The 18,419-nt window shown below is 40.9% G+C and overlaps 1 protein-coding gene and 1 long non-coding RNA gene across 2 annotated transcripts in view; one reads left to right on the top strand and one right to left on the bottom strand.

Annotated features, from left to right (window-relative positions):
* KHDRBS2 (KH RNA binding domain containing, signal transduction associated 2) overlaps nucleotides 1-18,419 on the top strand; it is a 472,630-nt gene that overhangs the window by 178,355 nt on the left and 275,856 nt on the right. The window contains exon 3 of the mRNA XM_070733031.1: nucleotides 962-1,078. Within this exon, the coding sequence (XP_070589132.1) occupies nucleotides 962-1,078 (117 nt within the window). The remainder of the gene's footprint in view (nucleotides 1-961; nucleotides 1,079-18,419) is intronic.
* Nucleotides 1-18,419, bottom strand: part of LOC139156887 (uncharacterized) — a 62,328-nt gene that overhangs the window by 5,123 nt on the left and 38,786 nt on the right. The window contains exon 2 of the long non-coding RNA XR_011557386.1: nucleotides 11,109-11,223. This is a non-coding gene — a long non-coding RNA (uncharacterized lncRNA). The remainder of the gene's footprint in view (nucleotides 1-11,108; nucleotides 11,224-18,419) is intronic.

Genomic DNA, 18,419 nt, shown 5'->3' with positions numbered 1-18,419 from the left:
TTCAGCTGTGGCGAGGGGGGCGTTTGCCCAGGTTCGCCTGGTGCGCCAGTTGCGGCCCTATTTGGACCGGGAGTCATTGCTCACAGTCACTCATGCCCTCATCACCTCGAGGCTCGACTACTGTAACGCTCTCTACATGGGGCTACCTTTGAAAAGTGTTCGGAAACTTCAGATCGTGCAGAATGCAGCTGCGAGAGCAATTATGGGCTTCTCCAAGTATGCCCATATCACTCCAACACTCCGCAGTCTGCATTGGCTGCCGATCAGTTTCCGGTCACAATTCAAAGTGTTGGTTATGACCTATAAAGCCCTTCATGGCACCGGACCAGAATATCTTCGGGACCGCCTCCTGCCGCACGAATCCCAGCGACCGGTTAGGTCCCACAGAGTTGGCCTTCTCCGGGTCCCGTCGACTAAACAATGTCGTCTGGCGGGACCCAGGGGAAGAGCCTTCTCTGTGGGGGCCCCGACCCTCTGGAACCAGCTCCCCCCTGAGATTAGGATTGCCCCCACCCTCCCTGCCTTTCGTAAACTCCTTAAGACCCACCTTTGCCGTCAGGCATGGGGGAACTAAAACACCTCCCCCTTGCCCATGTTGTTTTGTTGATTGATTGACTGTGTGCCTGTTTTTTATATATACTGTTTTTTATGAGATTATTAATTTCAATTGGAACTGGATGGGTGGGCATTGGATTTGGTATTGTGTACTGTACTGTTTTTTTATTATTGTTGTGAGCCGCCCCGAGTTTGCGGAGAGGGGCGGCATATAAATCCAATAAACCTAACCTAACCTAATGAGGTAGGATAGCTACGGGATGAATAAATAAAATACAGTTGATTTGGGGTTGCAAATAATTGATATTTCTTGATCCTCTCTTCTTGGCCACGATTTCTCTACAACTGCACTTCAAAAAGGAAATATTTTCTAATATTTATCCCTTCTTTTCTCTTTATTTTCTAGTTTAATTTTGTGGGCAAACTCCTTGGTCCAAGAGGAAATTCCTTAAAAAGATTGCAAGAGGAAACAGGTGCAAAAATGTCTATCCTTGGTAAAGGTTCGATGAGAGACAAAGCCAAGGTATTGTATCCAAGCCTTAATTTCCAATCTTACCAAATAAAGATGAGAACAGTTCAATATATTATTGTTGGAAGATTATCTTGTAAAATGAAATCAGTATACAAATTATGACCATCCGTATTGTGGTTAGCGAGCTATACAGAGACCAGAAAAATGAAGGATTCCATGCTCATCAGAGGTGGCAACACGCTGGTGCTGTCATGATGACATCATGGAAGTGGTTGGGTCAGTGTCAGTCCATGTTTGCCGCCATCTATTTTTGGATTTATTCTTACTTTCTCTGGGGTTTTTTTTCCTGTGCATGCACAAAAAGCTGAGTTTCTGGCACTGTATATGTGCTGCCATCTTGTTTTTGGCTTTTTTTGGAAGGGGGATTTTTTTGCAATCTTTTGGCACTGAAAATGTCTCCCCAAACAAAGTGCAAAGCATCTCTCAAAGAGAACGAAGCAAATTGCCTCGCACTCATAAGAAATGTTCCTTTACTCTGCAAGGGCCAGGAGTTGATGCAGGCTCCAAGGTTGCAGGTGCCCAGGGAAGTGGGGGGCGGGGGGAGAAAATGCCCGACTGATCCCTCCCCCTCAGAATTTCTCAAGCTCGTATGGAGAGGTGTTCTTTTCTAAAAGCCAACCCTGAAAAAGCCGCAAGATCTATCATGGGCTTTCCTAAATATGCCCATGTCACACCAACACTCCGCAGTCTGCATTGGTTGCCGATCAGTTTCCAGTCACAATTCAAAGTGTTGGTTATGACCTATAAAGCCCTTCATGGCACCGGACCAGAATATCTCTGGGACCGCCTTTTGCCACACAAATCCCAGCGACCAGTCAGTTCCCACAGAGTTGGCCTTCTCCGGGTCCCGTCAACTAAACAATGTCGTTTGGCGGGACCCAGGGGAAGAGCCTTCTCTGTGGCGGCCCCGACCCTTTGGAACCAACTCTCCCCAGATATCAGACTTGCCCCCACCCTCCTAGCCTTTCTTAAGCTCCTTAAAACCCACCTCTGTCATCAGGCATGGGGGAATTGACATTTTCCCTCCCCCTAGGCTTATAAAATTTATGCATGGTATGCTAGTATGTATGATTGGTTTCTAAACTGGTTTTTTTTAAATTAACTTAAATATTAGATTTGTTTACATTGTATTGTTGTTGCTGTGAGCCGCCCCGAGTCTGCGGAGAGGGGCGGCATACAAATCTGATTAATAAATAAATAAATAAATAAAGATCCAGAGCTGTCAGTCTCTGGTAAGATGAGTCTCTCGTGCAGTGGGGCACAATTTGGAGGTGGCAGGTGGGACAGGACATGGGTCATGAGGGTCGCAAGACAAGTACAGTAATATCTCATGATACGAACTTAATTGGTGCAAGGAGGAGGTTCGTATAACGAAAGGTTCGTAAGACGAAACATTGTTTCCCATAGGAAACAATGTAAAGTCAATTAATCCGTGCAACCAAAAAACCCCCACAAAAAAATGGCTTTCGGCGACTGCTGGGAAGCGGCGCGGCTGTTTTAAAAGGTGACAGCCGGCCTGGGGGGCTTCCCAGCACCCCCCCGAACCCGGGTTTGGGGTTCGGGGGGGGTGCTGGGAAGCCCCCCAGGCTGGCTGCGACCTTTTAAAACAGCCGCGCAGCTTCCCAGCTGTCTCCTGAAGCCGAACGCCAAAGCCGAACTTCCGCGTTCGGCTTCGGGAGACAGGTGGGAAGCGGCGCGGCTATTTTAAAAGGTGACAGCTGGGCTGGGGGGCTTCCCAGCAACCTCCCGAACCGAACCCGGGGTTCAGAAAAATTTTGCCTCTTCTTACGAACTTTGTTCGAGTTATGAACCGGCGTTCGGGAGGCTTCTGGGAAGCCCCGCCGCCCGGCTGTCACCTTTTAAAACAGCTGTGCGGCTTCCCAGCAGTCTCCGAACGCTGGTTCGTAACTCGAAAAAAGTTCGTAAGAAGAGGCAAAATTTTTCTGAACCCCGGGTTCGTATCACAAGTTGTTCGTAAGACAAGGGGTTCGTATCTTGAGGTACCACTGTATCTTGCTAGAGATTGCCAGTTAGGCTCTCATCTAACTGTGTGGTGGGTCGAAAGACAGGGGGGAATGAAGAAAGAAGCTTAGTTATGAGGAGGTGAGCTATTTGTAGATTCCCAGGAGGGGGAAAGAGGATGTCGGAGGAGAAAACTGTAGATGAAACCTCTAGGGAAGAGTTTCTGATTGAGAACAGACATTGTATCGGGAATGTGGCACAAAGATAAACGTTGTCCCGAATCATTTGGACTGGAAAACACCCACCCCCACCCCATCCACTTCATACACTGGAGTTTCCTTTTGCTTTCCCTGGTTGCTTCCCTGATTCCTGCACTAAAATATAATTGAAAAATCAGAACATTTGGCCCTTTTTGCAGGAGAATCTCCTAACAGGAAAGGAAGGAAAGGGACTGGCAAGGAGAAAGAGCCTTGGTGGTGCAATAGTTGGAATGCAGTACTGCAAGCTACCGGTACTTCTGCTGATCAGGGGTTGCCAGCAGTTTGGCAGATCAAATATCAGTAGGCTCAAAGTTGACTCAGTCTTCCATCCTTCCAAGGTCAGTAAAATGAGGACCCAGATTGTTGGGGGAAATATGCTTATTCTCCATAAACCGCTTAGAGAGGGCTGTAAAGCTCTGTGAAGTGGTACATAAGGCTAAATGTTAATGTTGAAATACACAAAAACAGTATTAGAAAACCTCCCAGTTTTGTAGCAGTGCTGCTGAATTTCAAAAGAGAACCCAGCAATTCCTCCCCACATGAGTGATTTCTGCCTGTGCAAAGCAAAACTTTACTGAAAGGGGGCGGGTAGCAACTCCAGTTGGGGATGGGGTGGGTGGGGGTGTTTTCCAGCCAAAATTATTTGGAGCAACATTTATTCTCAGCAGAGCCAGAGTGGGCAGGCAGGAACACAGTGGCACAAAGTTAGTTTATTTATTTAGCGCAGGAGTCCCCAAAGTTGGCAACTGTAAGACTTGTGGACTTCAACTCTGGGAGTTGACGTTAAGTTGGCCACTCCCACTCAGTCACATAACCATCAAACCACACCCATAAAATAAGCCATGCCCACAGAAACAGTAGTAAAAATTGTAGAACTTACCCCTGGTGCTCATCTGTCCTTGACATTCATTAGATGCCATGGTGCCTTCATTATTTATTTTATTTATTTTATTTTATTTATTAGATTTGTATGCCACCCCTCTCCGAAGACTCGGGGCGGCTCACAACAGTAATAAAAACAATATAGCAGTGGAACAAATCTAATATTAAAAAACATATAAAACCCTATCATTATGCCTCACTGTCCTGACCCAGTTCCCCAAACACGACAAACCCTCTATAATTAATTAACAATTCCTTTATTAGTAGCACCAGCAGCCCTGGCAAAAACTTTCTCTCACACAGCAGGCTAACAAGTCTGTCTGGCAGGGAGATGAACAGCCATCTGCCACATCTATTCATCTCTGCTCTCTGACTTTTATCCCCAGAGCTAGGATGGGGCTTTACTAGCAGTGGTGGATCTTCCTTCCCAAGGATCAGCCCATAGATTTCCACTGCTCTCCTCTCCTTTGCCTTCAGACACTGAATCTAGCTGTTCCTCTTCTTCCTTATCAGCCACCTCCAAACTTTGGAGTTGTTGATTCTTCACCTGAGGGCCGACTTACGCCCCAAGCTCCATCTCTGTCGCTCCCTCTCTTTGACAGCTCCATTCCCTCTCCTCACTTAGAGCTCTCAGGTTGCCTTGATGCTGATCCTGACTCCATGCCTCCTCCTCATCTGATTTGGCTGCTGACAGGCCACAACACTTATCTTAACCCAACTTGGGGGATGGATTGCTGTGAAGATAAAATGGAAGGGACCCCTAAATATTGCACATTTGGCAATAAATGATATTTTTGTGCTGCATACCTGTTATGATTAATGCACAATAGCAAGGTATATGATCTTACTGGGATTTTAGAATTCCTATTAGATGAAATAAATTATAGGCAAAGGGTAAAACTTTTTCCCTCGTCCAGTCATGTCCGACTCTAAGAGTTGGAAATGACTGGACTTATCTCCATTTCCTAACTGAGAGAGCCAACATTGTCTGAAGACACTTCCACTGAAGTGGTACTATTCGTCTACTTGAATTTGTAGTACAGTTCCCAAACTGGAACTGTATTATTTCGAACTGGAACTGTATTAAAACTTACTGAAATGTATAGTAGATAGTATCAGCCTGAACATTTTCTTCAGGTTCAGTTGCATCAAGGTACTTCAGAATAGTCAGAAGCCTGAATTACAAGTTATCCTTGACTTACTGCCATTTATTTAACAGTAGTGTTTCCATAATTACTTGATCAAAAAGCTTGGCAACTGGAATGTATGTATGACAATTGCACTGTCTCAGGGTTTTGTGAGTGCCATTTGCAATATTCTCATGGGGAGGATTTCTGACACACTAAATCAATGGGGTAAACTGGATTTGCTTAACAATCACATGCCTGCTTTAACAATACAGTAAAAAAGATCATAAATTGGGCACAACTCACTTAGCAACCATATTGCTTAAAGAGAGATGCTTTGGTCCCAATTGTATTCTCTTCTCAAAATTAAGTTTAAAGCAATGCAATATCATCTGCCTGCCTGCCTGCCTGTCTTGCACTAAATTACTCAATGTAGTACTCAGACCAATAAATTAGTTCCTTAATCCTGCCATGAGAGTGACACAAAAGCAGCGGTGGGCTATGAGCCGGAACGCTAAATTGCGCTCGCCAACGTGGCTCGTATGTTCTTGTGGGTCCAGTGTGATTTTGCTGCTGCACCTGTGGAGGCAGCAAAATTGCGCAGAGCCACAGGTGCACCTGTGTTTCTGTGAGGTTTTTTTGCTTCTGTGCATGTCAAAACATGTGTGCACCTGTAGCTCCAGGCACGATTTTGCTGTCTCCACAGGTGCAGCAGCAAAATCGCACTGGACCCGCAAGAACCTACGAGACTCGGCAGCGAGCGCAATTTAGCGTTCCAGCTCATAGCCCACCACTGCTTTTGTGTCACTATCATGGCAGGATTAAGGAACTAATTTATTGGTCTGACTACTACATTGAGTAATTTAGTGCAAGACAGACAGGCAGGCAGGTAGGGAGACAGACAGATGATATTGCATTACTTTAAACTTAATTTTGAGAAGAGATCCTGTACAAATAGTCCTTGACTGAAAAATACAATTGGGACCAAAGCATCTCTCATTAAGCAACATGGTTACTAAGTGAGTTGTGCCCAATTTATGACCTTTTTTACTGTATTGTTAAGGCAGGCATGTGATTGTTAAGCAAATCCAGTTTACCCAATTGACTTAGTGTGTCAGAAATCCTCCCCATGATAATTTTTATTTATTTGTTTTTTTACATACATATTGGTGGTTTACAAAGATATAATGTTTATATACATGATACTAGTAAAAGAGAAACATTAGGACAGGGGATGGAAGGCACTCTGGTGCACTTATGTATGCCCCTAACTGACCTCTTAGGAAGCGAGAGTGGTCAACAGTGGATAATCTAAGGATAAAGTTTTGGGGGTTAGGTGATGATACTACAGAGTCTGGTAGTGAGTTCCATGCATCAACTACTCGGGTACTAAAGTCTATTATATTATATTATATTATATTATATTATATTATATTGTATTGTATTGTATTGTATTGTATTGTATTGTATTGTATTATATTATATTATATTATATTATATTATATTATATTATATTATATTATATTATAATTTATTACATTTGTATGCCGCCCCTCTCCGCAGATTCTATATACATTCTGCCTTTTTAAAATTCCCTGTGATATTTTATTTTTTCTAGGAGAGGGGTGGGTGCTAACTTACTATAATGGCAACATATCTTAATGCAGAACTAGGACTCATATTTGTTTATTAATTCTACTCACTCATTTGGATTGTTACACATCAGGCCTGGCATGTTTATCTCTTCCACTCAGTTATTACTGACATTGTAGTGGTTTCTTTCTATCGTTCTGTCAACCTCGTCACTTATCTCAGCAGTTAAAACATCATAATAAGAGATGTAACAATTGCCTTAAGAGACAGTGAGAGAAGTGAATCATTAATGTCTGTTTCCTGCTACAGCATGATCCAGAATTACCTTTTTCCCCCCAAAACAAAGGCCTCTGTGTGTTTGAGCCTAGATGGATATATAGTACATGTATATGTGTTTATGTGTGTGTTTGTACACACTGAGACATGCATTAGCATAATGAGACCTGCTGTGTAGTATTTTTACTGTAAGTGGATAACATAATGAGACCCGCTGTGTAGTATTGTTACTGTGAGTGGATGGGTGTTTGCGAATTCACCCAGTCAACATTTACAAAGTGAGGTCTGCATTATAAAAAGGCAAACAAAATTGACTGGTCATCTCCAGCTCCAGACACTATGGAATGCCTAGCAATTTGGTGGTGTAGTGAGTAAATACTGACCAATTATATGAGAAATGAATTTCTGTCATTTGCTTCCCTGTTCTCTGCCTGAAACACTGTTTTTTAGTGTAATAAAAATATACTGTCCTATTGTCTGCACAGGCAACATAACATCTTGGGCCAGCCCCCAAAATGTGAAGCAAATATTGGTCTTAGCATAGATCCAAAGCTAAATTATTACTTTTTGAACTATTGTTGAATAACTCATAGTGATTAAATACATACATAGCATTTATCCATGATGATTGGTTCACATACCACATTAAGCCATAATGGTATGTATATGGTTTTTTGTTTAGTGTGGTATTTGCATGGAAGCAGTGAATAAAATAGTTTATCTTTAGTGAATGCTGGTTTACTAAATCCAACTTTACTGTGATTTGCTATAATGTCTTGGTTTCTCTTCAAGTCAAATATATCTTTTTCTTGTAATGTGCTATAGAAATGTTGGTAATTTCCTTCCACGTTTTGGCTTGATTTTGTATCCTCCAATTCATGGATGATATACAAAATAAAAAAGAAAGGGGGAAAATTGTCCAAGCAAGTAATGATTTTGTTAATCATCTGGAGGAATAATGATGATTGTTTAATAATTCATAGGAAAAAAAGACCAACTTCAAATAAGATAAAAGCAAGAAGTGGAGTATAGAAGTCAAAGCATGGAATTAAAACTTGGGAGATCGAAATTCAACACTCATTCAACATTTGATAGTAAATATGGCCCAATTGTTGTTCTCTAAATTACTAGGGATATAATTGGAAGAAGGAAGAGACATAAACACTTCCCTCAGTTCCTGATAAAATAGGAAATACAAATGTAACAAATAATTGATGGATGAAGTACAGGTAATCCTCAGCTTGCAAATACAACTGAACCCAAAATTTCCATTTCCAGTGAATTTTGCTTCATTTGATCAGCTTTCTTTCCACAGTTGATAAGTGAATCACAGCAGTCGTTAAATTAGCAACATGGTGGTTAAGTAGATCTGGCTTCCGTGTTGACTTTGCTTGTTGAAAAGTTACAAAAAGTGATCACAAGATCCCAGGAAACTATCATAAAATATGAACCAGTTGCCAAGCATCCAAATGTGACCAAGAGGATGCTGCAATGGTCATTATTGTCAAAAATGGTCATAAGTAACTTTTTTTCAGTGCAATAGTAGCTTCAAATGGTCAAATTGTTGTAAGTAAAGGAGTATCTCTACCTGGGTTGGTGAAGTTTGAGTACAATCCATTGGAAAATTCTTGGACTTTCAAAGCTAAAATCACAGTACATTATAAGCATGGATATGCTATTCTCTCTTGTTAATAGCAGTTTATGAGTAAAACCTGGACTATAGTCAGTGGTGGATTGTTACCGCTTCTGACTGGTTCATGCAAACTGTTGGTAGGAATTTGGCCACGGTCACCAAATTGGTAGTGAAGGCCACCCTGCCACACTCCAAAACCAATTCCCTGGCCACCACTGTTTGAAAGCAGCTGGCAAATAACCCTCTGTGCATGGACAAAGCACTCTGTACATGCACAGTGGGTCAGCACCCAGATGTGATGTGTGTGTGAAGCCTGTGCTTCCGACAAAACACCTGCACTACTGTACTGGTAGGGAAGGTAAGAGAAACCCACCCCTGACTATAGTGTTGTACAAAGTTCAGGTGCAATGTCCACCAGACTTGTGCAAGTCACACATTGGTTCTTTACCAGGAAACAAAAAGGCCGTTCCACACTTAGAATGTTCACAGATTGCCAGATTTGACTCTAGAGACTTTTGAAATGAATGAAGTTGGAGAAAAGCCTTATCAGAAAGAACAGATCCATCCACCTGCATTCACCATCTGATTCAGGGATGGGTTTTAACTTACCTTGCTGCTTATTCGCTTCCTCCCATATCACATGGGCGTGCCTCGTGGGTGCATGCATGCGTAGTGCCAAAAAATATGGGGGAAAACCTCCGAAAACAAAACGGAGACCACATGCACAGTGCCAGAAACTGAGCTTCTGCACATGCTCAGAAAAAAAAAATTGAACTGGTCTGAACCCACCCCAATCTGATTTATTCATGATGGTAATGTCAACTGAAGATTCATTTTAAGAGCCAGCCTTTCCACTTGGTAAGGAGAAGTTAATGTATTTTTCTGTCCCACAATAAGGCATCAAATTATTTTTTTTATATCGTTCTTATAGTTTTTATGAAAACAATTAATAAAGATGATGGTGGGATTTTCTCTCCACGCAGCACAGTAAAAATGGGCGTCCTTGGATGCTAAGCTGCTTGACTTGAATGATAACAGGGTCCCAGTTGCTATTGTGTCACAAGCAACAGAAGGCCTTGAACTGACCTTGTTGTCTGCTACCACAAAGGGTATTCAGGCAGTTCAGCGTGGAACAGAAAGGGATTGCCTTTAGAAAAAAAGAACATAAAAAGGATGGACATTTTTGAAGGAAAATGCAAAATGTCTTTTTCCCTTGGTCTAAATGAGCAACATGGGAATCTATGTATAAATGTTGATGCCTTTCTAAATAATGTAATTCAAACATTTTAGGGACTAAATTGCAGAGTTTGTTGATGAACTCACTGCAGTTTGTTTAACATGATGGAACTCTGCCTGGTGGAACAGAAGAGAATGGTATCTTTTGTAAAAAAGAAAAGAAAAGAAAAGAAAAAAAGCAGCCAATATCAACACTATTGTATTGTATTGTATTTGTATTTATTAGATTTGTATGCCGCCCCTCTCTGAAGACTCGGGGCGGCTAATAACAATATAAAAAGACAATGTAAACAAATCTAATATTAAAAACAATCTAAAAAACCCCAATTTAAAGAACCAATCATACAAACAAGCATACCATGTATAAATTCTATAAGCCTAGGGGGAAGGGAAATTTCAATTCCCCCATGCCTGACGACAGAGGTGGATTTTAAGGAGCTTGCGAAAGGCAAGGAGGGTGGGGGCAACTCTGATAGCTGGGGGGAGCTGGTTCCAGACAGCCGGGGCTGCCACAGAGAAGGCTCTTCTCCTGGGTCCCGCCAAACGACATTGCTTAGTCGATGGGACCCGGAGAAGGCCAACTCTGTGGGACCTAACCGGTCGCTGGGATTCGTGCGGCAGAAGGCGGTCCCGGAGATAGTCCTTGGAGCAAAGCACCAAAGCAATGAAGGCAGAACAAGAAGCAGTGAGTGGAAACTAGTCAAGGGGAGAACCAACCCATAACTAAGGAGAAATTTCCTAACAATGAGAACAATCAATTAGTGGAATGACTTGCCTTCGGAAGTTGTGGGTGCTCCAACACTGGAGGTTTTTAAGAAGAGAATGGATAATCATTTGCCCAGAGTCCTGTTGGAGTGGGGTAGCATATAAATATCACAAATAAGCAAGCAAGCAAGCAAATGATATAAGTTGCCTGCTTGATCAGAGGGGTTGAACTAGAAGACCTTCATTTCCAACTGTTGTATTATTCTGTTATATTAGTAGGCACTTCCACCCCATCTCGTGCGCTGCATGACACTTGTCATTTTTTAGACCAGAATGGCCTTACAAACCTGTCACAAGTGTCTTCTTTAGGAACTAAATGTCCTGTGACTAAATAGTTCTTCTTCCCATTCTTCTTTCTTCTCTACCTGCACCTTATCTCTTCACAAAAGGATTTCAAGCAATCTGAAAGAATGTGATGAAAGGAAGCAATTAAAACTATAAACACAAGTGAAATTTGATTACAATTGGAATTAGATATAGCCATTGTTACTTAGGAAACACTTGTGTGCTGAATAGTGTTTTCCAAGGTCGCAATTATTCGCAATAATATTTTCAACTGTGTTTTGCAAGGTAAAACCATAGCTTACTAATTATGTGCCATTCAATATTCAATATTATGTATATACAAATAAATAATTGTTTTATTAATCAACTCAAGTAAGTGATATTATTCTTGCATTAAACAGTAGCTATTATTGACAGTTATATTTCTCTATGTTTTGCTACATATTTGACCTTAAACAGGAAGCATTGTGATAGGTAATTGATCTGGAAGTTTAAAAAGATTTATCTGTTAAGTGACATGGATCAATAGGTATGAAGAAGATGAAAGGGTATAGAAAAAATGATTAGAATATTCTGGACCCAAAATAGAATAAAAGTGGTAATTAGTATGTATCTGGATACTTTTCTACCAGTAATTGATTTGAATAGGCAGCTGAAACATAAGCCTGTACATGTATATATGTGATAAAGAATGACTATAAATCCCCAAATATGATTGTTTGTTTTGGATGAAAGATTGAAATAATTACCAAATGGTGATGACAGATTTTTTTAATGTGATATTGGCCATGATTTGGTGGTACCAAGAGGAGATACTGAGAAGTAAAGAACTGAAAGTAATTAAAGGAGAAGTATAAAAAGAAGAAGCACAGGTGGTACAATAAACATGGACACCAAAAGAATTGTTGATGTGGAATTAAAATGAATACTACAAATGCCAATGTTAATAGATGGAAAATAATAATAAATTATGTGAGAATGTTAAATAGTGGTAAGGCTGTAGAATTTGATAATTTTGAAACTCAAGTTGGTATAGTGGTTAAAGTACTGGGCTAGAAATAATAATAATAATAATAATAATAATAATAATAATAATAATAATAAGAATAAGAAGAAGAAGAAGAAGAAGAAGAAGAAGAAGAATTTATTAGATTTGTATGCCGCCCCTCTCTGAGGACTCGGACTGGCTCACAAGAGCAATACACAATGTACAAATCTAATGTTAAAAGCAATTAAAAACCCTTCTTATAAAAAACAATCACACAACCTAATGAACCATACATAAAAAACCATAGTAGCTAAGAGGTGTACCAGTTTCCCCATGCCTGGAGACATAGGTGGGTTTTTAGGAGCTTTCAAAAGGCAAGAAGGGTGGGGGCAGTCCTAATCTCTGGGGGGAATTGATTCCAGAGGCCCGGGGCCACCACAGAGAAGGTTCTTCCCCTGGGTCCCGCCAGATGGCATTGTTTAGTCGATGGGACCCGGAGAAGGCCAACTCTGTGGGACCTAATCGGTCGCTGGGATTTGTGCGGCAGAAGGCGGTCCCGAAGATATTCTGGTCCGATGCCATGTAGGGCTTTATATTATAGGTCATAACCAACACTTTGAATTGTGACCGGAAACTGATCAGCAGCCAGTGCAAGCCGCAGAGTGTTGACAAGACATGAGCATATCTAGGAAAGCCCATGATTGCTCTCGCGGCCGCATTCTGCATGATCTGAAGTTTCCAAACACTTTTCAAAGGTAGCCCCATGGAGAGAGCATTGCAGTAGTCGAACCTCGAGGTGATGAGAGCGTGAGTGACTGTGAGCAATGACTCCCTGTCCAAATAGGGTTGCAACTGGTGCACCAGGCAAACCTGGGCAAACGACTCCCTCGCCACAGCTGAAAGATGGTTCTCTAATGTGAGCTGTGGATCGAGGAGGATGCCCAAGTTGCGGACCCTCTCTGAGGGGTCAGTAATTCCACCCCCAGCGTAATGGACGGACAGATGGAATTGTCCTTGGGTGGCAAAACCCACAGCCACTCCGTCTTCCGTCTTGTCAGGGTTGAGTTTGAGCCTGTTGACACCCATCCAGACCCCAACAGCCTCCAGGCACCGGCACATCACAGAAAGTGGGAAAGGGTGAGTTTAGGTCCCTCTTTAGCCATGAAAGATATCTGGGTGACTTTGGGCCAGTTACTCTCTCATAGCCTAACTGATCTACAGGACTGTTGATTTGAGAAAAATAGGGCGGAACAAGATATATTGGATATGTTCTCCACTTAAGTTAATTGTAAAAAATAATACAGCTTCTCATAAGAATTCAACTCAAACTCTCCTCTATAACCTTCGTCATGTATTTTACTATGTGTATATAGATATATACCCACAAAAACCCTTATTGTGTATTGGACAAAATAAATGAATGAATGAATGAATGAATGAATGAATGAATGAATGAATGAATGAATGAATGAATGAATGAATGAATATGTTCCAAAGGAATCTTCCAGCTTTAATATGGGGGAAGAAACCTGACCAGTAAAACAGGAATTAGGTCCCTCTGAAGATATTGAGGGAACAAGATCTTTTGAATTTCAGTTCAAAAGGTAAAGCAAATAGTATAGTTTAAAATGTAAGTTTAATACTAACATTATAATTTTGATAATGGAAATCTAGCAGTTTGACTGCCACATAGAAGACACACATTAATGTGTTATCAACCTGTACAAAATATTTCCCTATTAATAATATGAGCATTTCTATTAATATATACTAGTCCTGGAGTAATATTCATTTTGATCATAACGTACATACCTGAGAACCATCTAATTAGTGTCACGTGATGATCAGAACTATTAAAAAATTAAGTATATTTATAACAAATATTTCTAGGGGAGAAGACTTAAACTGTGTGTAAATCTCTTGGTCACATAAAATAAAACAATGCTTTTGAATATTACCCAGATTTCATATAGATTGATCACAAAGGTGCAAATTAATGTGCAGTGTCATCTTGGCAAGCATGCCAACTAACTTCCATGACACTAAAATCCAATTGAAGTCAAATTCGAGCCTATCTATGATTACTTTCAACATTAGTCTCAAATATTGGCGTTTATGTATGAGCTAGTCTACTTTGCAGTCTAGCCCTTTTTCTTTTTAACAAATGTAAATTGTTGCACCCAAAGCACATCTTCAGTGAAGACAATATTATAGAAAGACCATATGGAAAAAAAGTTCCCAGTTACATTGTGGGCCCAGTTTTTATTGCAGTTGATTGAATTAATGATATCAAGTAAGTAAACCCTCAAAGAAAACTTGTCAATAACTAATATTCTTTCATTTCCACTTGAAGTTGGAAGACTCTTTTCCTTTAATAGTTGACAAAAAAAATCATTCTACATAGAAAGACGGAATTTGTGCCTGATTTTATATTTGCCCTCTGTACTCACCAAATTCTGTATGTGTCTGAAGAATGGTTTAATTAAAGCTACACGAGAAATTTAAATAAAGTAAAGCAATGCAAGTGGAGGGAGTCTGAAATAATAGAAACAAAAATATAAATAAACAGTTGACATTTTATGGTGCTGGTTGGAGGAGCTGAGAAACATCTTTTTCCCCTTGATTGCTATCCCCTTCTGCATTTCTGCAGAATCATAATTTATAGTTCAAAATATCTCATTTATCTGCTGTGAACTCCACAAACATTTATTCCTGATATTGCTGTGTTTTGTCTTATTGTTGTTTTCCAACTTTTTCATATAGATGAATGGAGAAAAGGCCATTTCGAATTATTTGGAGCAATTATGTTAAAGCTTCCGCTGTGCTGTGTTTTTCTGTACTCCTGAGAACCATGATAAATACTTTTAATATGCCTTAATAGGTTAGTGTTACAAGAATTTTTTGCACTTGCCACTATAGAGACTGCATTACATTAAATTACAGTGCAGACAATTAAATAGAATAGTAACACACACAACCCCCCCTTCAAACTCCAAGCAACAGCAGTTTCAAGTTCTCTGCAATTCAGATTCTTGATCAACATAATAGAGAAGCTGTGAGTGAAATTTAGATAGGTAACCCAGATATGTGTTTGTAATGCAGCTGTGCGAGCTATGGTGGGTGTACCAGATACACCCACACTATACCAATTCTTTGCAAGCAGCACTGGCTTCCTATCGGTCTCCAGTCACAATTCAAGTTGTTGGCTATTACCTTTAAAGTCCTACATGGCTCAGGGCCAAAGTATCTTTGAGACCACCTTCTACCACATATCTGGAATCGCCTGCTACCGCACGAATCCCAGCGACCGATAAGGTCCCACAGAGTTGGCCTTCTCCGGGTCCCATCGACTAAACAATGTAATTTGGTGGGCCCCAGGGGAAGAGCCTTCTCTGTGGCGGCCCCGGCCCTCTGGAACCAACTCCCCCCGGAGATTAGAACTGCCCCCACCCTCCCTGTCTTTTGTAAACTACTCAAGACTCATTTATACCACCAGGCATGGGGGAGTTGAGATAGCTCTGCCCCCTAGGCCATTACCAGTTATGCATGGTATGTTTGTGTGTATGTTTGGTTTTATAATAGGGTTTTTTTAATTATTGCATTGTACATGTTGTGTTTATTATTGTTGTTAGCCGCCCTGAGTCTGCAAATCCAATAAATTATTAAATTATTATTATTTTCTCCCAGTGACTGGTTAGATACCACAGGGTTGGTCTTCTTCGGGTCCCGTCAGCTAATCAGGTCAGCAGGGGAGAGCCTGGCAGGTCAGCAGGGGAGAGCCTTCTCTGTAGTTGCCCCAATTCTCTGGAATCAGCTACCTCCTGAGATCCATACTGTCCTCCACCTTATTGGCCTTCCGGAAAGCCATAAAGCTTTTCCAAGAGGCCTGGGGCCATTGACCTCAGGGGGGTTACTAGCGAGGTTGGCCCATGAATGTATGGATGGCTGCAATTATTTTAAATTGAAATGTTTTATATAGATCTATGTTTATTTTTGTTGTGAGCCACCCTGAGGGCGGCATAGAAATATGAATGAATGAATGAATGAATGAATGATTGAACGAACGAACGAACAAACAAACAAACAAACAAACAAAAACCAAACTCTCCATCAGGGATTAATGTTCTCTTGCCTTAGGCATTGATTAGTCTTTAAATTATTTTTCTTATTGAGTGCCATTGTACAGTGACATCCCTTCTTCATAAATCTTTATAGTTAGAACTTCATTTTGACATGGTTATGGTACAGTCAGCAGTAATTTTCCATTCTTCAGTAACAGTTTTAAAGAAAGAGGGTTCCTTTAGTTTATAGTCATTTATAAATAAGGAGGAAATATTAACTTCCTTGCACTTAATTGTGTATATTTTCAGATATGACTGAGATAGGAAAACTTTGTGTGACTTTTCATTTCATTTCTGAAGACACAGGGGCAAGTGAGGTTTTCCACATTAATGCAATCTTTAAAAGCTATTAACATAATTTGATATAGTATTATTGATTAATTTCTCAACAACAATACAATGAGCACTAACTGGGCAAAATTGCTAATTCCTTTGTCCACTTTTTGAATAATTGATTATGTGCAGGGGTGGCCAGTAGGCAGGACAGGGTGGAACACAGTTCCACCGGCGGAAATGAAGCTATGTGCACAGGTTCAGCTGACCAGCGGCAGTCACTTCTGGGATTACAGGTCTCAGTTTTTTTCCCGTGCTGCTGCTCCTGCTCCTGCTGCCGTCTGCGCTCCTCACTTTTTTTGTCTTTCCTCCTTCCTGGCCTTTGGACAAGCTTCCCTCTCATCTGCCTGGCTCCCCTCCAGCCTCATGCAGCCACCTCCTGAAGCCTGAAAGGAGGAAAGAGGAAAAAAGCAAGGAGCACGCAGCAAGAATAGGGGAAAAAAGGAGAGCCGCACTGTGCCAAAGCGGTCTGGGCTGCAGTCTTTTTTCTTCATAATGGCCTCACTCCACCTGCAGCTGAGATGAAAAGGCATCATGAGGCAATACTAACTTTGTAACTCTTCCTCAGTTTTCCAATATTTTTAAATCCCACCTCCCATCCTCCTCCTCAGACAGCAGCAGGGAGACCAGCACCAGCAGGAGTTGCAGCGGGCCCTTTTCCTCCCCTCTCTTTTCTCAACAGCTGATCAGTGCCTGTTCGCTTAGCTACCCAGCCGGAAGCATTGGGGTGACCCAAACACAAAGCAAATTGTCACCCCAGCGAGCAACACTGGTGAGGTTGTAAATCGAGGATTTAACAGTTCACTTGAACGATGATGATCATTCAAGCCATTCCCACCTGGTCACATGGCTGGCAAACCACTCCTACCTAGTCACATGACCATCAAGTCACATCAACAAAATAAGCCACACCCACAGTGTGGCAGTAAAAAAATTGGCTGCCCATTACTTATTATATGCCTTCAAGTCATGTCATCCACATACAGGTAGTCCTCCACTTATGACCACAATAAGCCCCAAATTTACATTGCTAAACAGGACAGTTGTGAAGTGAGTTGCACCCCATTTTATCTTTTTTTCCATAGTTGTTAAAAGAACCACTGCTGCTGTGATGAATAATTCAGTTATTATGCAAATATGGCTTCCCCCATTTACTTTGCTTTTCGGAAACCAGCTGGATGAATGACAAATGTTAATCACATAACCCTGGAACAATTCAACTGTCATAAATGCATGCCAGTTGCCAAACACATTTTGATCAAATGACCATGAGAATACTGCAACAGTGTGAAAATCAGCCATAAGTCACTTTTTCCAATACCGTTGTAACTTTAGAGAGGCCCTAAATGAATGGTTGTAATTCACGGCCTATCTGTAGTTAGATTTAATTCAAGGCTTACCTGTAGTTAGGTTTAATTCTTTTTTCCCAAGTAAAGTCTTTTTTCTCCACATCAAAATCATACATGGCATCACATGTACTTGCTAAACAAATCAATAAGCATGTATTATCTCTTAAATACATTAAAATAATAACCTAATTTACATTAAAATTCTAATTTATAATATTCAGTCTATCTCAAACTTTCCTCTCCCCACTCCATTCTTTCTATCTCAGGTGGCTATTCCACTTGTAATACCTACTTTCTTACTCCTTCTCTCCCCTCTCCCTCTCCTTTCTCCTCCTCCTTCTCTACTCTAAACCTCTTTCTTTTCTCCCTTCCCTTCTAATCTCTCTCCCTTCTGTCCTACTTCCTCCTACAGCTTCTAAATCCTTCCCTGAGTGGATAATTCTTATTCAATTACATATCAGATTGAAAAGCTATTCTAAATTTTAAATTTGTATAATCATAGTTTTTACTTCTTAATTCTAT

This window comes from Erythrolamprus reginae, chromosome 1 (assembly GCF_031021105.1).
Source record: "Erythrolamprus reginae isolate rEryReg1 chromosome 1, rEryReg1.hap1, whole genome shotgun sequence".
In the NCBI taxonomy this organism is placed as follows: domain Eukaryota; kingdom Metazoa; phylum Chordata; class Lepidosauria; order Squamata; family Dipsadidae; genus Erythrolamprus; species Erythrolamprus reginae.
This window is presented reverse-complemented; position numbering and strand designations above follow the sequence as displayed.